Below are 20,909 nucleotides of genomic sequence, written 5' to 3'. Positions count from 1 at the left end.
TGAAAGTGACCCACTCTGTCAACTGCGGTGGGTATTCGTGTGTATAAGATGCTTGTAAACAACTTATAACAAGAATTCAAGCATGTTATCGGTCTGTAATTCTTAGGAATCGACAAATCTCCGCTTTTGGAGATAAGAACGGTCCGCCCCTCGACAAACCAATCCGGAATCGGCTGCTCTCCATCCAGCCATGAGTTGAAAACTCTGGCCAGATGGCGGTGGGTACTTGGTAGTTTTTTCCACCAATAAGTGTTCAGCCCATCTGGGCCTGGAGCAGCAAAGTTCTTGGAACCAACAAGGACCCTTCGAACGTCATCCGGGGTTATCGGGTTGCACAGTTCATTGGGCTCAGGCTGTCGAAGCTCTCTGTTGAAAACTTCGAACTGCGCTAGGGCTGGAGTGTCTAAGTTGACTGGCTGCGGGTGTTCAAAGATATACTTCCAGAAGGATTCCACCTGATCAGCGGTCAGCGGATTATCCACAACACGTGGAGGCTCTTGGAATAAGCGAGAAGGTTTCTCGCGGAACCTAAGGTGTTCCGAAATACTTCTCGCTCGCCTCACTAGTGACTTCTTAGCAGCTACCGGCATTCGTATCCTATCAAGGCAGTGCTGTTTGGTGGTCAGCAGCACGCTTTGTCTTAAAGTGTGATGGATACGTCGTAGATAGGCGGCTATTCGCCGCATTGCGGGCGTGAAAAGCCTGTTGGCCGCCCTGTAATCCATCACACATTGGATACGAGACGCGTGTTGTCTCGCCGACGTGATCTTAGGCTCCATCTTGTGTATACGCCGTTCAATCTTCCGAACCGCAAGGCCGGGATTTCGTCCTTCCGATTTGGAAAGCGATTGGACGGCGTTATACACGGCGGTGTTGATTCGCCAGATGTCAGCCTCTTCTGTTAGAACACTATGAACCTCCGCATCCAAACAAGCCAGTTCTTGTGGCTTCAGGGGCTTAATCCTTATTATTATTATTATTATTAATTATTATCAACTACTTCACAGAAATATGAGATGTGAGATGTACCGATAGATATATCAGAAAGGTAAAATGAAGCATTTGATGACAATGAAACAAGAACTCTACTACAAATATATATTTTAGAAAATCAAAAATTTTGGCAACTCCAAATATAAAAATAGATTATAATAGAAGAAAAATATTCAGAAATAGATTTCTGACTAACAAACATAAAAACCTTTTACCAGGAAATAATTTATTCAAAATACAGCCTATTTTGTTTGGTATCTCAAAATATATTGTCAAATTTTTGAAGAAAATGTACGAAAATGTTCATTATTACTATTAAAAATCATTAGTGCTCAATAATAGTAATAGCAGCATAGGCAATAAAGGATCAAAATAAGGGGGAAGGTGAATGTATCATTAAGTATTATTTTCAATCATAACAATTTGTGTGGAATCAACAATTCAAGCAGGCTTGCACCAGGTTTATCGATAATGTGAAAACTATATTTCTTGTAAGTATATTAATTTAGATTCAAAGGAGTGCCCGATACGTAGATAAATAGATAAGAAATAATAATAATTTAACCTCTAATGGATGACACATTTATCACAAAGCAGGAAAAAATTCTCAACACACAATCGAAATGTATTTTATTTATACCAGTGGTATTTTTTTGACTCGTCGTTTTGCAACTTAGATTTCAAAGGAATGATATTTAATTAATTGCCATTATAAAAACAGAGCGGTGAAGAAAGCCATTCTTTGCGATGACTCCTTAAATTTTCAAATGGTCTAGTTTTCTAGAGGAAGAATAAATAATGATAAGTATGAGTTACACTTTTTTCAAAAATCTGTTATACACCTAACTATATTTTTAACCCATTGATGATAGTGGGTATTGAAAAACATAGTTCAATGAGCTGCAGGTATTCAAAACTGGTCAGGTAAAGTGGGTGATTCCCTGATGAGTTGGAAAATGAAAATGTTTGAAATCTTACATTTCCACCTGGGAAACTTTGTGTATATATGAATACGTTCAGTAACAAAAAACAACATTTGTCACAGACCCAAAAAGCTTGTAACAATCACACATTCAATGATTGTAGTGAAAGTAAAAGTATGGATACTTAGGTATTAGCATTAACCATGTGGGTATATATTAAATCTCGAAATACTCAATTTTTGTGGTCGTTAGAACATTTTTAGTTTACAATTTTAAGTCTTTCATATTTCTACACCATCTTGCTGAACAATTTTCAACTTTACAGGAAAATAAATAGATTCGGTTTTTGAAATTTCTATTTGACTTTATCAGAATAAGTTTTTCCCAAAAAAAACATCGAAACACACTGTATATATTATGATAAGCTGATTTTCCCTAAACAAATATTAAATATGTACAAAAATATCGATTTGTCGAGTACATATGTCTGTCTGGAATATTCAATTCTTTTTGTAAGTATCTTTATTCTGATAACCTGTCACGTAACCCGAATCGTCCGTCAAATTTTTCCTTCCTGCCACGCCTTTGCCTTTACCCGATTCGTCGAACCTTTGCTTGTGCGTTCCAGTGTACTTCGATGAGTCGGTGAGCCTGTCCACTGTGCTAGTAGCTTTCACTGGCTGGAAATAAAATGGATCAGTATGAAAATATTAGTTGCACTGCAAATAAAAATAGCTAGTAATCTGGATAACTTTATAAATTTTTAGATTTATTTAAATAGTGATAAGATAAGGCAACACAAGAGTTTTGCAAAGGTGATAACGCCAAAATCAAGATATTTTGATGACTTTTCTTAGAAGACATTTTTTGTGGAGGATTCAATATTTTATACTGTTTTTTTGGTGTTATAATCTTCCACAATATGAAAAAATTAAATTTAAATCAATAGAGAATCTTCTGAAGTGTAGTAAGAGCAAACTGAAAAGTTATTGCGTAATACAAACTACTACTAAAAGAAATTTTTGGTTATTGTCTTTCCAAGAGATGCCACATACTTCAATGCCCTTTTCTTTGCAATGGTTAGCTAGATATAAATCTTTGAAAATTACAGAATCTCTAACCCAGATGCCCACGCCACCTTTTTGGTGGTCTGTCCTACAAAAAGAGCTCGCTAGAGTCAAACCTGGTATACATATGCTGTTTACAGAATCTAGTTATTTATTTATCTCAGTCGTTTATCTTGTACGGATTAATGCTAGCAATGTTGAGAACTAAAATATTCGGTGAAAAAGAATTGCAGTCTATGTTTTGGTCGATTCCTTTTTGACAAACTCGAAAAAACGTTGTACACATGCCCCAAAGGGCCAAATTTTAGCATCCATAGCCTTTCTAAATTTATGCGCAAAATTCAAAGCAATTGTAAATACTAGAGTGTTCAGGAGTAATACTTTCACATTTTACTTCAGGGAAGTGCAATTTCAGTAGTTCCGTTAAATCATTAGGTGAGGTCTGCAGATCGATTCTGTAAACATGTAGATGTGTCAGTTTAGGGACACCTTTCACACGACTCCATTATATCTTTCGACAACCATTTGTCGTCTTCGCTTTCTTCCGATCGCTTCCTTCTACTGTCCATCTTGCTGGTTTTCCGACGATGTGGGTTTGACATTTCTATCCGACTTATCAGAGGAGTTTCGTTTCTGACGTGGTGGTGGACGGGCGTGATGACAGCGACCGTCCACATAGAAGGCACGCGGACGCCATTGTTGGAAACGAAATTCAGTTAGTGTTGTGAATGTCTGCCGTCATAGAACGTGCCATCAATAAATAAAAGTAGTTTGTAAAAGTTTAAAAGTGTAATAGTGAAACAGCACTCCCATTCACGCCGGTTGGAGGCCGGGGTGGACCGGATGTCCACGTGGAGACAGGATTTTAACGAATAAATGTGTAGTTATGTGGAAAAAGTTTGGAAGTATCCAAAAAATTATAAGTGTTTTTAATACATAAAAAAATTGGACAAAAAAGGGGTGGCAGCATTGCTGCGAGCAAGACAGCTGCGCCCTCCCGACAAAGCTCCTATCAATTCTGATAGGAAGAGTGCTGGTCATAATAGCGCCATCTGGAAGCTGGGACCAAAATTAAATAGAAGAAGAAGAAGAAGACTTATCAGAGTTTTTATGTCGGTATATCTTCTCAATTTCAATGTATTCTCGACCTGGATTATTCCTTCACCCACATGTTGATGACTAATAACTGTTTGTCTGATTTTTTCATCTAGTTTCTTTTTGTTCGTAGTATCAACTTTTTCGGCCTTGTTTTTTTGGATCAACTACCAAGTTAATGGCAGACGGCTTTTTCGTTGAAAGGAGTGTGTTTCTATTGACCACTTTTAACAGATTTATATGATCATTCAAAATTTTTATTTGTACTCGTAATTCTCGAATTACGACGTCGTTCTGATTTATTATATACTTGAATAGATTGAAGTATACCTTGTCATAGTCTTGGTCATCCATGGTATTGAAAAAATGTTCCATATGACAGACTTCGGTCCTCACACAGCAGTTTATCACATTGTTGCTGATGACTTTCCACATTTTTTTGTTTTGCACAACCTGGGTGATATGAGTTGTGATACTTTTCACATTTTAAAACTTGTTTCACAATAGAGCGTTTGCATTTATTGCAATTATTGAGAGAATTGTTAGACTGTACGTCCGACTCACCCGCCATCTTATTTTTATACCTCTCTTACCTCTTGTCTTCAAAATAGGGATTTTTTTTTCATAAATAACGATTTCCATGAATACCACACACGTCATAAGGATGATTTAGGATTACCACTCTCTAGACGCAATATTTTCTATAAAGCTCCCGCTCGAATCGGCGCAAAGATTTTCGACAACTTATCTTCCTCCACTTCAATACTTTTTAATACTTCTGACGTATAGTCAGTGGGCATACTTGAAGACTGGCTATAAATCAAATCATCTGAAAGAACAATTCGTTCAGGCCAGTCTCAACACCCTACACAGTATGTTAATGGACTGACACCTATCAGAAAACAACTACTCCCCTGGCTAATACCACGAAGGGCGTTGGATTATATCCGACAGGTGTCAGTGCAGGATTCTTCACTGAAGTTATTCCTGCATATGCTGTTGGCGATACAACTGCCGCAATAGGTTTTCAACTATTGGAACACTACCTTGCACTGACAAGTGGCCAAACAGCCTGAAACCGGTCTGCAAGTGTGTTCCAATAGTTGAAAATCTATTGCGGTAGTTGTATCGCTAACAGCATATGCAGGAATAACTTCAGTGAAGAATCCTGCACTGAAACCTGTCGGATATAATCCAACGCCCTTCGTGGTATTAGCCAGGGGAGTAGTTGTTTTCTGATAGGTGTCAGTCCATTAACCTACTGTGTAGGGTGTTGAGACTGCCCTGAACGAATTGTTCTTTTAGATGATTTGAATACTTTTGACTTGAACTTTTATTTAATGTGAATCTGTATTTTTATAGTCAATATTCTGTGTACTATGTATATGCATATTATTTAAACATGTTTTGTAGTGTTATATAATCTCGCGTTTCCTAATATGACTAATAACCAGTCCGTGCAAAGCTTATTGTTAAATCATTTGGAAATGGAATTTATAACAGGTGATGATCGACTGTATTGCCAAACATGCGCCACCATAACTGATTGTTACAAGGAAACAAGTATATCTGAGGCACCAGTCAATCTAATAATAACACTGATGATCTTCAAACAAGACTCAACCTCTGACGGGAGCAAGAAACTCTTTAGAAGGTTCGAAATAGATGAACATTTCAATCTAGCAGACCACTATTATAATCTTCATGCAGTCATTGTTCACCGTGCTCATTGTGATCATGGTGCAAAATGGATTGGTTTAAGTTTGACGATAGTCGTGTCACGAAGTGTTCTGGCAATGTATTGAATCTATTGGAGCTTCTGAAGACACCCTACATTTTGTTTTATGAGAGAGAGAGGACATTGGCAGATCAAGATCTTCAGATGATGTGGTGCTGCAGGTTTTTCCGGGTTTTCCTACAACTGAAAAAGCAAATGCGCCACTGGAATCAATGAAGTCGCCCCGGAGCGCCAATTTATTTTTATTGTTGTTTTTATTTTTATTGTTATCATCCAAATGGATACAATGAATCCTTAATATACTGTTAATTTCCTCTTGTACATTTCTTTATTTAAATCCCGACCGTACAACCATGAATCTTTCTTATACAACTGTATGTTTTCTTGAAGAAATAAAGTTATTAGATTTGATTTTGAATAATTAGTCAGTAACTTAATTATTCAGTTACTTGTCGTATTCATTAATTTTGCCTAATTGAAAAAATTAAATTTTGATACTTAGCTTTCTTAAGCGGTTATTTCGGAAAATAATCCTTTTCCGGTTTCGAAACCTGAAATTCACTATAAAAATCTCGCCTCAAACTGTGATATGTCTTTTGACTTGTGTCAAAAGACTATCATACAGTCCTTCAATATTAAATCTAGAACTAAGTTTAGGTGGATGCATTTAGATGGCAAGAAGATTTATGGACTTGTGGCAGAATTTTCCAGGATTGGGCTTCACCCTTCGAAGTTTGATATCAAACAGTTGTTGGACTACAGTAGGGATGAACTACGATGTCTAACAGACTTTCTCACAGGTCACTGTCATTTGCAGAGACTTGGATTGTCGAAAGACAGAGTATGTCGCCCTTGTTTGGAAAATGATAAACCAGCAGAGCACATACTTTGTGCCTGCCCCACTGGGCACCGAATGAGGTTTTTGGAGTTCGGCAGAGCCGTAGTCTTTTCATATGTCTTAAAATACCATTGACCATAGAAACTAATCGGCTTTGTTAAGAAGCTGGGTTCATTTTAAGTACAGTGTGAATAAATAATAGACCCTTGCGGGTTGCGGTGGAGGATCGAATAGAACCACTCACTTTCGACCTAATCTAACCTAACCTAAGTGGATGAGGAAGTGGACACCAAAATGAAATGTTTCAATTTGTTGAATAACCATAACAATAAAAATAACAATAAAAAATGTAATGGGAAGTCAAAACATTTACTCTGATGTCCCGTCACCGCTATCCCTACTTCCAAATTGAAACTAAATCTATTCTTACCCCAACACCGTGATGTCCTGGAGGTCCACAAGTTGTCAACTTCGTCATCATCTCTTCAACTTCGACTTTCTTATTTTTCGCCAGGTCCTCCAAGAACTGTTTGTACTGGACGATTCCAACTTTCAATGACTTCAGCTTTTTGAAGTAGATGCCAGTATCCGTGGTCGTGATTTTTTTCCCGTCGATGATCTTTGCTTGCTTCATCCATTTGTCGCTGTTGGACAGGGTGATTTGCTTGCCATCTGACTTCGGGTCCCCGAATTTTGCGAATACTTTGAAGTTGTCTTCGAATGTTACGCTCGTCGGTGAAGAGGGAACGGGAGAAGGAGGACCAGGGGAGTCACCATTTTCAATTTTTAAATTTTCTATTCCTGTGGTTTGAACATTTACTTCTTGTTCACCAGACATCGCCTGAAATGATATTGGATATAAGAGCCTAGATTACTTGCACACCAATATGATAGTCAACAATATGTAACACTTGCCGATAACAATACAGGTCGTTTCTTTCATCATGTGGTAACATTGTTATATTCTAAACCGTAATAGATACGAAGACGATTAAATGGAAAAAAAAAGGAATAATACAGGGTGTCCCTGGACTTCCTCTTTTCCTCTCGGGAATGTATAGATGGGGTCAAAATATCACCAGTACTTCATATAACTTTTTTTCCTAAAATCCTTCGTTACCAAGTAACGGGCCCTCGAAGTTACAAAATGAAAAATGTTTTTCTTTGATAACTTTTCAAGTGAATATTCAAAATCATCCAAATTTTGGTAATTGACTAAACAAATGAATTCCTTCGATGAACTTTCATGCAGGAGTCAGTTGTTTTGCTACAAAGTCAGGAACGGACTACCCCCGATGGTCCACACCCCAAAACTTTGAAATGACAGATATTTTTCAATATTTTTCAACAAATTAAGGTTACTTGGACAATTTTATGAATGAAAGTACTCGTGTGGAAAGTCGATCGGAGCAACGAGTCTTGATAAAAATGTAGTTTCACTCGACGACATCAAACCCGCTCGTCCACCATTATTTGAAATGAATAATTATCAAAGCAGAAATAATAATGATAACGTTAATTCAACAACATTTATCCTGAGATGTCTACCATTATTCGAAAATATTAGTTTTTAAGGAAAATGGAAATGATAGGTAAAATGTTCATAACGAATTTTTATAATGCAAACACGTTTAACTAACGAAACTCAAGAGCCTCAAGAGCAAACAGAAATGAAAAATCCGCTACAGAAACTGCTCGATATGACCACCTTCTCTCTCTATACATTTTCTTAGTCTGCGAAGACACCCTCTCTGTACTTGAAATAGCATTCCAGGGTCGTTTCGTATGGCATCACAATGTAATGTTATTCTATTCAACAATGCATCTCTTGTGTGAATAGGTGTAGCGTAAACAAGGCTTTTTAGATGCCCCCACAGAAAGAAATCCAATGGATTTAAATCCGGAGACCGCGATGGCCATGAATATGGCCCACCTCTACCAATCCATCTATTGTGGAAAATATGGTTCAGATGGTCACGCACAATCAAACTAAAATGAGGAGGAGCGCCATTATGCATAAACCACATATCTCTTCGGGTTTGCAATGGAACATGTTCCAAAAGTCCATTCAAATCGTTCTGAATGAACTCCAAATAACGTTCTCCATTCAATCGGTCCTGTAGAACGAATGGTCCTATAAGATGGTTTCCTATGATACCAGCCCAAACATTCACGTTGAATTTCCGTTGGAGTTTGGTTTGCAATATCCCATGAGGATTTTCTTCGGCCCATATATGGAGATTATGAGAGTTGATAACTCCATCTCTACTGAAACCTGCTTCATCAGTGAATAAAACTCGATTAATAAAAGTCATATCCTCTCTTTGCCTATCCATGAACCAATTGGCATATTCCAGTCGTGCTGGAAAATCTTGAGGTGTCATGGCATGTACCTTCTGGATGTGAAATGGGTGGAGCAGTTGTTCCCTAATTATTCTATGAATAGTGGACTTGGATGTATGGAACTGTTCTGATAGATTTCTGATGCTCATTGAAGGATCATCAGCGACGGCTTCCAAAATATTTTCCTCCAATACAACGGTACGTACAGTCCTAGGAGCGCCCTCACCACCTCGTTTTGGCAAAACTGTACCTACAATAATATCGAAATAAAACAACGTGCTCAAATTAATTATCAATTATTACATACCTGTCTCCCTCAAGCTGCGATCGACACGCTCGAATGTTTCTCTTGACGGTACCGTTCGATTGGGAAAATGCTCGGAATACAGACGACGAGCTTCTGCAGCATTACAAAATGCTCGTCCATAAAATACATGGGTATCTGCATATTCATTGAATGTAAACTGTTCGGCCATATCAAAAAAATTCAAAATATCCTATAGAATATTGACAATACAATGATAGTCATATGACAACGCACCACTCAACAAAACAAAATCGCATTCCAGTTTCTCATTTTTTATCAAAACTTTCTAAAAGGTTTTTTTGTCAACATCTGTGAAAGAAATGGAACATAATTATTCCCTGGATATTTTTCACCTGATCATGTGCAGCCGTTTTTGTAGTTCATTCGTTTGCTTTTTATTAGTATAATAAATATTTTTTCCAATGTGCGTTTTTTCATCTAAATTTAGATTCGTGTTAAAGAATTTCTCCCATAAAATTATAATTATCAGTGAAACTCCTCAACAGTTTAGCTGTGAAGAAGAATTTGAAACATTCGAATGTTGAGTTTCATGAGATTCAGATAACTGATCAACACGAAACGTGATTATTCCACACGTATTATGTACATACAAAATATGGAATGAATTCGATATTTCATAGTAGAGTAGCTTGTTAGTTTAAAAACACCACGAATCTACAGAACTTGATATTTCTTTTGAAAAAATATCTGCTATCATAATTGTGACTTAAACTTCCATATAGGTACTGTACTTTTTGTTTACGACTTCATTTTAGCATACTTTGTATTACTCCTGTTATAAATGTTGTTGAATTAACGTTATCATTATTATTTCTGCTTTGATAATTATTCATTTCAAATAATGGTGGACGAGCGGGTTTGATGTCGTCGAGTAGAACTACATTTTTATAAAGACTCGTTGCTCCGATCGACTTTCCACACGAGTACTTTTATTCATAAAATTGTCCAAGTAACCTTATTTTGTTGAAAAATATTGAAAAATATCTGTCATTTCAAAGTTTTGGGGTGTGGACCATCGAGGGTAGTCCGTTCCTGACTTTGTAGCAAAACAACTGACTCCTGCATGAAAGCTCATCGACGGAATTCATTTGTTTAGTCAACTACCAAAATTTGGATGATTTTGAATATGCACTTGAAAAGTTATCAAAGAAAAACATTTTTCATTTTGTAACTTCGAGGGCCCGTAACTTAGTTACGAAGACTTTTAGGAAAAAAAGTTATATGAAGTACTGGTGATATTTTGACCCCATCTATACATTCCCGAGAGGAAAAGAGGAAGTCCAGGGACACCCTGTATAATGGTCGAAGATAATTTACGGAGACTCTCGCCCTTCTCGAGTTATACGGGGAAAACCAAAAATGGTGTTTTTCGTTTTTTTCGAATGGAATTGGGAGAATATCAAAAAATGGAAAAACAAAGTTATTGTATTCAAAGTGTACTATGACGATGTGATAATAGATATTCGATAAAACGTTTCGTGTCAACATGGCCACCATCAACTTTTTTTTTTAATACGGACCTGTTTCTTTTATTACAGATATTGATGAAGCAATAAATTCACAATCCAAGGCTATATCACATTTGATATTTTTATAGCGTTTCATTTGAAATAACTACCATCATCAGTGACAACAATTTTAAATTACCGTCCTGTCATTACTTCTTTCATATATTGTTTCGATTTCTTCAAAATATAATTCAGACAACTCGATAAATTCAACAGGTAGGTATTAACACAATGAAAATTCGTACTTTTTCCTTTTGGAAATTTTTGTATTGCCGTAATCCTTCTTTCAAGGTTTATTTCTCCCTAGTCAATTGAAATTTTTAATATTTTTATAATGTTCAATCCTGGAAGTAACGAAAATATTAGTTTTTGGTCAAAATTTGATTGTTTTATAATTTGGTATGATCAAATAGCATCTCAACCCTATAGGCTTTGCTTGGTTCTATGGTAGGAAAAATGAATGCGTTGTTGATATCTGTTGAGAACTGTCAGACGTTTATAATAGGGGAGCCCCAAGCGGGGATTTCGGGATTTACTGAAGCGCGGCAGATTAATATACAGGGGGATACCTTGTATCCGGTTAAGTACCTCCACCAAATAATAGCCCCATATATAAGGCCGCCTGTGAGGGATGAAGGATCAGATTAGTACAAAAAAATTGATCATCAGAAAATCTCGAGCGTGTCAGATTAAGGTAGGGTGAGTTAATTACCTGCTAAAAAGTGTATATTCCAGTAATCTGACAATTTGAGGGTGACGTAAAGAAAGGGGAGGGCAGCAAAGTTTTAAAGAAATAACGTCATTTCGACATTCTCGAGTGTAGCTAATTTTTTTTTATTTTGAATGAGATAATTCAAGGATAACGAAAAATATATAATCTGACGATTTCCGCAAGCTTAAATAACAAACATTCGTCAATAAAGTTTAATGCGTGCAGCTGTGTGATACCTATATTTCCCTCTCCGAGTTTATATTCCTCTATTCTCTATTCACTTTTTCTCTATCTATTACTCTCTCACTCCGTCCCCACTCTGAATTCTGTTGACATGACGCCATCACAGCTGATCACAGAGACTCGTTCGTGATGAAGATGATGATTAATTAATCAATCAATTGATGGATGTAGCCGTTACTACGTCGTAGGAAATCATAATGAAGGAAACAGAAATTAAATTTTCTATGTTTTTTACCACTTTTATTTGTAACTAACGTAACTGCAGTTTTGTCCTATAAGGCCATTTTCAAACGTATACAATATAAAAGTTTGAAAATGTCCTTATAGGACGAAACTGCAGTAACGTTAGTTACAAATGAAAGTGGTAAAGAACATAGAAAGTTTCATTTCTCTTTTCTTCATTAATTAATCAATTGATTATGAAAAATTAAATTTTTTTTAGCATTTTTTTAAAATAATTTTCTTATGAGTACAAGTATTCTACTTGAAAAACATACACTCACATATTTGCATGCTATTTCCTGAGCTTTTCAATTAATTAAGTTCAATGAATTGAAAAAAAAATTTAAAAATTATTTTTTTTGTCAGATTAAGCGAATTCCTCTATATAATCGTCAGATTATGAGACAGCACGTCTAAAACATATAGATGAACCATATATATCTTAATCTGACGCGCTTGAGTATTTCAAAATTGTGAATTTTTTTGCACATTGTAATAATGACCGCGAGTTTGCGTCAGATCGAAATCACCAGATTATTGAATGAGAGCTTTTTTTTGTTGCACTCAACACGTCCTTAGAAAATCTAACGTGCTCGATAAACATTTTTTCCTTTTCACTTTTAACCCTTACGTACAACCACCCACATCATGCAAACGATCAGATTAACATACCAACATTATTAAAAATACGTAGGACATTGATGCTATCAATATATGACGGGCTCGAGTATGTCCATGCAACAGTATTTTTTTACATATTTAAAAATCTATAGCCGCTCCCCCGCCGATGAAAATGTATATATTATATAACATTTTTTCTTCTTATCATCTAAGCTTTGCAACCTAATATGTCTCAATGACACTCGAGTAAATCCCCATTTTGCATCGTGGGCTCCCCTGCTATTATTTACATATCAAAGATGTATTCAAATGATGAAAGGACTGATATGTTATTTAGTTGCAAAATCAAATAGAAATCCTCTTTTGGCAAGGAATATGTATGTTAAGCTATAACCGAATCGTCGTATTCCGAACATCCAAATATTTAGAAGATTATAAAGAAATTTGAGGAACTATGGTGCATTTGACAGAAAGAAAACAAGAACATGTGTGGTTACTGGAAGTGTGATGAATCAAATAAATGTTATGGGTAAGCAAATATTATCACATAAAAAATAACACAGTGAAAACATTTTTTTTTTATTTAATTTTGGCCAGTTACAAAAAGTATGCTAATCAAGATTGTTCTTTACGAGACATTTTCCACGAAATAAGGATTTCCGTAAAATCTACCAGAACTATTTTGAAAAAGAACAAATATAAATGATCCAGGATACGCAAATTTCATCACCTCAATGAAAGGGATAACGGAAGGAGAGTACGATTTGCAAAGTGATCAAGACGTAGAAATAGGGAAGTTGGAAATATTTGTAAAAAATAATATGGACGGACGAATCAAAATTCACCAACAATGGTGAATACAACAACAAAAATATCCATTATAGGTGGAATAATACAAATGAACGTTTACATAGGGAAACCAATTTCCAAAAAAGGTGCGGAATAAATGTTTGGTTGAGAATTGTGGGAACAAACATCCTTGATCATCCTTACGATGATCATTTGAATAATGAAATGTATCTTCATTTTCTATTCAATGAATTCGATGGGTACTTAGATGAATTGCCACTGAATATCCGCCATTAAATACAATATTTTCAACAGGACGGCGCTCCTCCTCATAATGCAGCAATAGTAAGGGGACATTTAGATGCAATATTCCCAAGAAAATGGATTGGAAACAATGGACCAATTAACTGGCCAGCTCGAACCCCAGATCTTACTTCTTTAGATTCATTTGTCTGGGGATACATGAAGGATAAAGTTTTTTCAATATCAAGTACAGATATCGACCATATCAAACAGAAAATGAGAGATACATGTATTATTATTACACCTATTATGCTAGAAAATTACCACAGAAATTGTTTGGACCGACAACTGCATTCAACAAAAAGGTCGTCAATTCGAACATTCAGTGTAGATTATCATGTACCTTTGATTTTCTGTATTGGTTTCACTTTTTCCGAAAATTAATGATAAAATAAATAGTTTTTCTGTTTGATTGTTGTCACTGATGATGTTGGTTATTTCAAATGAAACGCTATAAAAATATTAAATGTGATATATCCTTGGATTGTGAATTTATCACTTCATCAATATCTGTAATAAGACAGGTCCGTATTAAAAAAAACTTGATGATGGTCATGTTGACACGAAATGTTTTATCGAATATTTATTATTTCATCGTCATAGTACATTTCGAATACAACATTTTCCTTCTCCATTTTTTGATATCCTCCGAAATAACAATTCCATTCGAAAAAAACGAAAAACAGCATTTTTGGTTTTCCCCGTATAACGAGAAGGGTGAGTGTCTCCGTAAATTTTCTTCGACCATTGTATTGTTCCCCATTTAATCGTCTTCATATTTGTTACGATTTAGAATATTAGAATATAGCAATGTTACCACATGATAAAAAAGAACGGCCTGTATTTATTTTTTGAATCCAATGTGAATTTATTATTTTTGTTTACAGCTTGAAATTTTAAGCGCACCAAGAAAAAAGCTATAGGGAGCACAATATAGAAAAAGGCTGAATATAAAGATTTGTATGTTCCACAATCAGACAACTGTCCTTTCATTTTTGAATTTTTTTTAATTATTTTCTGGTTTATGATGTATAGAAACTTATTCACAGCCTAAAATTGTATTAGTGACAATCACATTTTGGTTTTTTCAATAAGTAAGGTAACTATTTAGCAAAACCTATTTCGTGTCTGATTGTGGAACACTTTCCCCTACTTCTATTTTCTACTAAAACTATAAATGTTGTGGTCATTTTAAAAACAGCAGACGGTCAATTTCAGATTAAAATTTTGAATGACTACATAAATTATAGGATTACAAAATGAATTATATAAGTCACTCATTGTTAGGATTTTGATAAATACTTGTCGTTTCCACTTCATGCCATCATATATTATGACTCATTAAGATATTTATAGAATCTCCACATTTTTTATCTGGTATTCAGTAACACTTACTGAAGTGTGAAATGTTTTCAAAGTCGTAGATTATTAATTTTCTATCAAATTCTTAGCATTCAATGCCATTTTTTAATGAAAATTTATGCTTCCAATTTCAGGAATGGAGTTCACAATTGTTTTTTCGGCAACCATCCGGGAAGAGTTACATCACTGTTGTCATTGTAAATATGAAAATATTGATAAATGCAGTTGATTATTACCATAGCAGTGAAATAACGACTGACAGCTATTTGACAGAGGATGTAATTTTGGCTTAATTGGCCTAAAAATCTGTTAAAAAGTATAATGTTAGTGAAGAAAAATATGAGCATAGCCACAATCTCGAAGGTTATCGCATTTCTTATTGAAAAAAAAAAAAGAAAAATGTTGGTTATAGAGTAAAATAAGTCTTCAACAGCATGCAAATCAACTACTCTAATTCTTCTAGTCTTAGGTGAATTCAGCTGTATTATAACGATTATGGCATTATGACATGAACAATGGTTAAGGTGGTTACATTGAAATATTGAATCATACAATAAAAAAAATCTACCTAGGTAACATCATATCCATTAGGAATCACACATTAAAAGGTAAGACCTTGTTAGTCCTTAGCTCGCACAAGTTTCGACTTCTGAGAGTTGTCGTTCGTAGGGGTGCGACAGCTGGTTAACGGAAAACAGATTTTTTTAAACAGATTTAAACAGGTTGGTTTCAATGAACTCTTTCTTTTATCCTTCTTATGGATATGTAAAAATATTTATACATTTTTACACATTTATCTAGATGTTGTTAGTAATATTATTCAAAAAACTTGTTTTTCTCTCGGGAAATTTCCTATTTTAAACTGAAGAAATATAGGTTAAGTTGAAAAACAGCATAAGCTGAACTTCGCCTTTCATCGATTGTTACACTGTGTTTAATTTGTAATTATTCGATGAATAAAGCCGATTATTATTATTATTATTATAGTTATTATATAAATAATATAAATATAATACTACCGATGTAGCTACGGTGTTATCGAAGCGAATCGATGATGAAAAAAATATGACACTTGTTTAATTATTATTATTTTCTGTAAAAAAATTATAATTAAATTGTAATCATATTCACATACTCCACCTTGTGCAACTTTCACAATAAATATCCATTATTTCGTATTTTTTCTATAATGAATTTAGGAGTAGTAAAAAGTAATTTTCAAAATTCAATATCTCGAAAACGGTTGAATTTAGGAAATCAATTTTGTTCAGAATTTCAATCAGAATTGAAATAAGGAATAATATATAGGGTGTTCTATTAAAGAAAAGGCAACTTTATTTCTTCAATACTTTTTGACTGATCCTGTAAACTTAATTTTCATTTAGTGTGACAGAATTTAGAAAATCCTAAAACTTTTGTATCCTAACATCGCTACCCAACACTATACTAAAGAAGATCCCAATAATCGAAGAATATGAAATTTTTTATGGTAAGGCTGGAACTACACTGTGGTTCTTTGAATGTGTAACAAATAATATTCCATAGTGATTGTGTAGGAATCCTGTGAATGATATCTGATTCAATTCCATAACGGATATTTGTAATACAAACTGAGTAGAGGGAAGTGTTTCTTGTATATAATTCAGTGTTCATATGGAGGGATATGTTTCGTGTAATTCAACGCTTATACAATGCATTTCTTTAATGTCCCCCCTTTTATTTTTTGTACGGGTCAACTCAAAAAATTGAAATTTGAAATAATGAAATTAATGCATGAATACTTTATTTCGAAGTGAAATTGACAGATGACACTTTCAAGATGGCGCCTGAGCGCCATCTTGTGACACATCATTTTGAAGCTCCTGACAAATACTTTACAACTCTAGAATATGAAGTCAATATCTCCACCTACTACAAAATGACGGAATATTTAATAATTTCCTGAAGACAAACACATATTAATATCAATATTTCTATATATATTCCTTTTTATCTGCCATATGGCAGTTCTAACAACCCGATAAGGTTTGTTAAGTTATTTTTTGTTTATAAAAATATCAAAAAATGGCAGTACGACAATGAACATCATTTTTCACTTAGAATATTCTCATTTAGTTTTCGGTTTTACTATTAAAAATATCAAAGTTTTTCCAGAATAACGAAAGTTTATTTCAAAAAATATAACAAAATATTGTTTATGATAGTTGTTTCGATTCGAAAATTATGCACAAACACAAAGTCATGATACCCATTGTATTGCATAATTCTAAATTACCTACTCCCGTTTGGCAAAATATCGATATTAATGTGTTTCTCTTCAGGAAATTATTTAATTATGTGTCACAAGACCTCCCTTTTTCCATTTAATATTTTTCCCAGATGGCGCCCAGTCGCCATCTTGAAAGTTTCATTTGTCTATTTCACTTCAAAATAAAGTATTCATGCATTAATTTCATTGTCCCAAATTTAAATTTATTGAGTTGACCCGTTCAAAAAATAAAACGGAGGGGGGACATTAATTTTAATTTATTTAATTCCCAGTCATAAGTTAGCCTCATATCATGTTAATAAAACTGTACAACAAGCTCCCAATATCCATTAAAAAAATAACTATTGTAAAGCTCTTTAAACAAAAAGTTCGGAAACTATTATGTGAAAAGGTATTTTATTCGCTTGATGAATTTTTTCAGTCTGATTTGGAATTTTAAATTTTAATTTTTGTATCCCTTTTATGGTCTAAATGTTATATAATAGGTCTAATAATTATGTTGTTTTATGATTGTGACCTCATTGTAATTGTACTGAGTTATGTGACTTTTTCCATGCCTTCCCTTGGTCTACGGAAATAAAGATTTTTTTATTTTGATTTTGATTTTAAAGAAATGCACTGTATATCCCTCGTACAATCGATTAGACTGCGTACAATCACTGCAATCCCATGATTTCAAAAATTGTACTTTTGTATAAAATTAATTCATGTATAACAATTTAAGATAAAATAAAAATTCCCATCATTTTATTACACAATTGTCAATGTGACTGCTTTGAATTTCTGAAAAAATACTGAAAAAATATAATATACGGGAGTAACTTCCCAAAAATATATTGTATTTGAACAAAATGTTAATTCTGAACAATTTTCGACTGAATTTATATCTATTTTTTGACCTTCCATATTTGCTGTGTTCTACCTATTCAACACAGACCATACTGTGGGGCGAAATAGTAGCTCATTTGTGTGGGAAGGGGTTTTCTCTGTATCAAAATAAAACTTTTCCGTGAATTCAGTAAACAGTTCTTTCGAAAAAATATCTAAAAAACAAGTGAGGCATATTCATACTCTCTCTAGTGCAAGTCTGTAGCTTACATGCGCAATAAGGCGGTAGTAACACTATCGATTTTCCATAGCAACTAATATACTTTGTTATTGAAATGAAAAAATCTATACTAATAAATAGATATCGGTATCATTTCACCTGACAAACCGCCTAATCAATAGATTAACACAAACCTAGAGAAACCTCGCTAGTTTAAAAATTGACATTACGTTATCCAAACATTTGCTCACGTCTAGCGTCATAAATCACTTGATTTTGAATGTATTAATATGAATGAGGTAACGCCGATCAATGCCGTATTCAAAATATACTCACACCGATAACTATGCACTTTAATCAACGAACAGGATATTTAAATATATCGATGCGTAAGCCGAACAATGTTTTTAAACTGGGCAGGCTGATCCACCATCTAACTCCCGCGAAAGCTAACACCAATCTGAAAATGGGTCGGGTCTTTCGATTATCTTATATTTACTTAGCCATTAATTTAAAATGTAGGTAAACACTTAGCACCTTACACCTTGCCAGAATTCTCTTGATAATTATTTGTTCATATCTAACGATGCCTTTTGATGAAATAAGGAATGTTTATTGATAATAATTATCAATACCTATAACTAATCTCCAAAGGGAACAGGAAAATCTTTGTGTATGTATATCATATCCTACTCGACATGTAAAAAATGAAAAAAATACAAATTTTGAGAATTTATTTGCTTTTGATTTTAATAAAATGCCGATCAATGAGAGAGAGAGAGAGAAAGAATGTAAACCATTTATACTCGTTTTGAAATATTTTCAATTTTGAACCTTTCAGCCAATATTATTCCTAATATTCATGAAGTGCGTACATAAAGGTTGAAATAAATTCATTTTTTGCCAAATGATAATCTTCTTTTGAAAAATCCTGATATGTCAGTTTGTAAATTTAATTAACGATTTTGTAATGCACTGTTTGGAACCTTTGGTGTAGTAATGAATATTACGGGAGTTTTTTCCTAACACCAAACCGTTATTTTAACACCTCGATACGTGTTTCGACCACTAAGTGTTCATCTTCAAGAGGAAGATCAAACTGATCTTCCTCTTGACTCCAGTAATATTAATTAACGAGGTTATCGGAAATACTTTCACTATACAAAACGGTGATATATATATCAAAGTAATGATTGAGATTTTTCCAAAAAGAACACCTTATATACAGTTGGTAAGAAAAGTTCGTAGTTTATATCCATTCGGTATTGTCTGAGAGTGAAAGAATTTCAAGAAAGCAAACATGCCGGTAAATCAAAGAAAGCAACATAGTCGTCTCAAGCAAGTGGCACTGCAATTCATCCATAAAGTCACTGAGATATTTCTACCCGCTATGCTGCTGAGGACGCTGCTAACGAGCCATTAAAATAGTGACGTTCGACAAACGACATCAAAAAAGAGACGGCAGACCGTTTTTTCTCATATTGCCTTGAAGATAGTATTAATAGGCGTCGGACTGGGGGTATTAATATAAATTTTCCAATTATATATTCTATATGATGCGAAGATAATTGAAATATTGTGAAAACTAATTTTGTTTAAATATTTTATTTTGAGAAGGACAATTTATATTTTTTATTTAGGATTGTTACCTTTTACCTTCTAATCAGAATATTAAATTGAAAAATAAATACAAATGTAGAAAGGTACAAAATTACTGCATTCGATAAATTAGCTTTTTGAAAAAATCAATCTATCAGTAACTATCTATACATTTCCTTTATCCAACACATTATTATTTATAGTTATAAATCGTCTTTTGATGTAAATTAGTTTGAAATTATTATTATTGACACTGATAATATCAAATGGATCGTAGATTTGATAATGAAGATGGATAAAGTCTTCGAAACATATGATTATCTGAAACATATCTACAACAATAATATATTATATGTGTTTTGATGAGCAGAAAAACAAATGATAGCGATAATAACATCCGGAACGAACACTATAATTGTAATGAAAATTGAAATGAAGTAATTTATATACACAAAAAAATTAATGGCCCAATAAATGTTCGAATTGGAGTCTCTTATTTTCGAGACAAATAATGGGCCAATAAGATGGCCTACAAGATCACCAAATCTTACTACTTTGGACTATTTTCTATGGGGGACATTGAAAAAATAGGATTTACGATGGCAGAGAGATAGAAAATGTGGAAGACTCGAGATTAAAGATTTTGAATTATTTCGCAACAATGAAGCAAATAAGTTTATCAAGGGCAATAAATAATATGAAAAACCGAGTTCAAAATTGTCTCCAAATAAAAGGAACTCCAATTCGAACATTTATTGCGCCAATAATTTTTTGGTGCATATAAATTACTTCATTTCAATTTTCATTACAATTATAGTGTTCATTTCAGATGTTATTATTGCTGTCATTCCTTTTTCTGATTATTGAAACAGATATAATATATTTTTGATGTAGATATGTTTCAGATA

General features: G+C 33.9%; 1 protein-coding gene across 3 annotated transcripts; it reads right to left on the bottom strand.

Moving 5' to 3' along the window:
- Positions 1-1,084: 1,084 nt before the first annotated feature.
- On the bottom strand, positions 1,085-18,892 carry LOC111509723 (tubulin polymerization-promoting protein homolog). Of its 3 annotated transcripts, none has more exons than XM_023165523.2 (3): positions 18,739-18,892; positions 7,085-7,495; positions 1,085-2,596 (listed from the first exon to the last, which is right to left on the bottom strand). In XM_023165523.2, the coding sequence occupies exons 2-3, from the start codon at positions 7,490-7,492 to the stop codon at positions 2,417-2,419; spliced, it is 588 nt and encodes a 195-aa protein (XP_023021291.2). In that variant the 5' UTR covers positions 7,493-7,495; positions 18,739-18,892; the 3' UTR covers positions 1,085-2,416. The 3 variants fall into 3 exon arrangements, with proteins under 3 accessions (XP_023021291.2, XP_023021292.2, XP_074030241.1); XM_023165524.2 differs by lacking the exon at positions 18,739-18,892 and adding an exon at positions 18,597-18,707; XM_074174140.1 differs by lacking the exon at positions 18,739-18,892 and adding an exon at positions 18,633-18,680.
- Between the last annotated feature and the right edge of the window lie 2,017 nt (positions 18,893-20,909).

The sequence above is a fragment of the Leptinotarsa decemlineata genome, unplaced genomic scaffold (genome assembly GCF_025532065.1).
Source record: "Leptinotarsa decemlineata unplaced genomic scaffold, Ldec_3_MD MMD2_P_RNA_scaffold_12, whole genome shotgun sequence".
NCBI classification, from domain to species: domain Eukaryota; kingdom Metazoa; phylum Arthropoda; class Insecta; order Coleoptera; family Chrysomelidae; genus Leptinotarsa; species Leptinotarsa decemlineata.
This window is presented reverse-complemented; position numbering and strand designations above follow the sequence as displayed.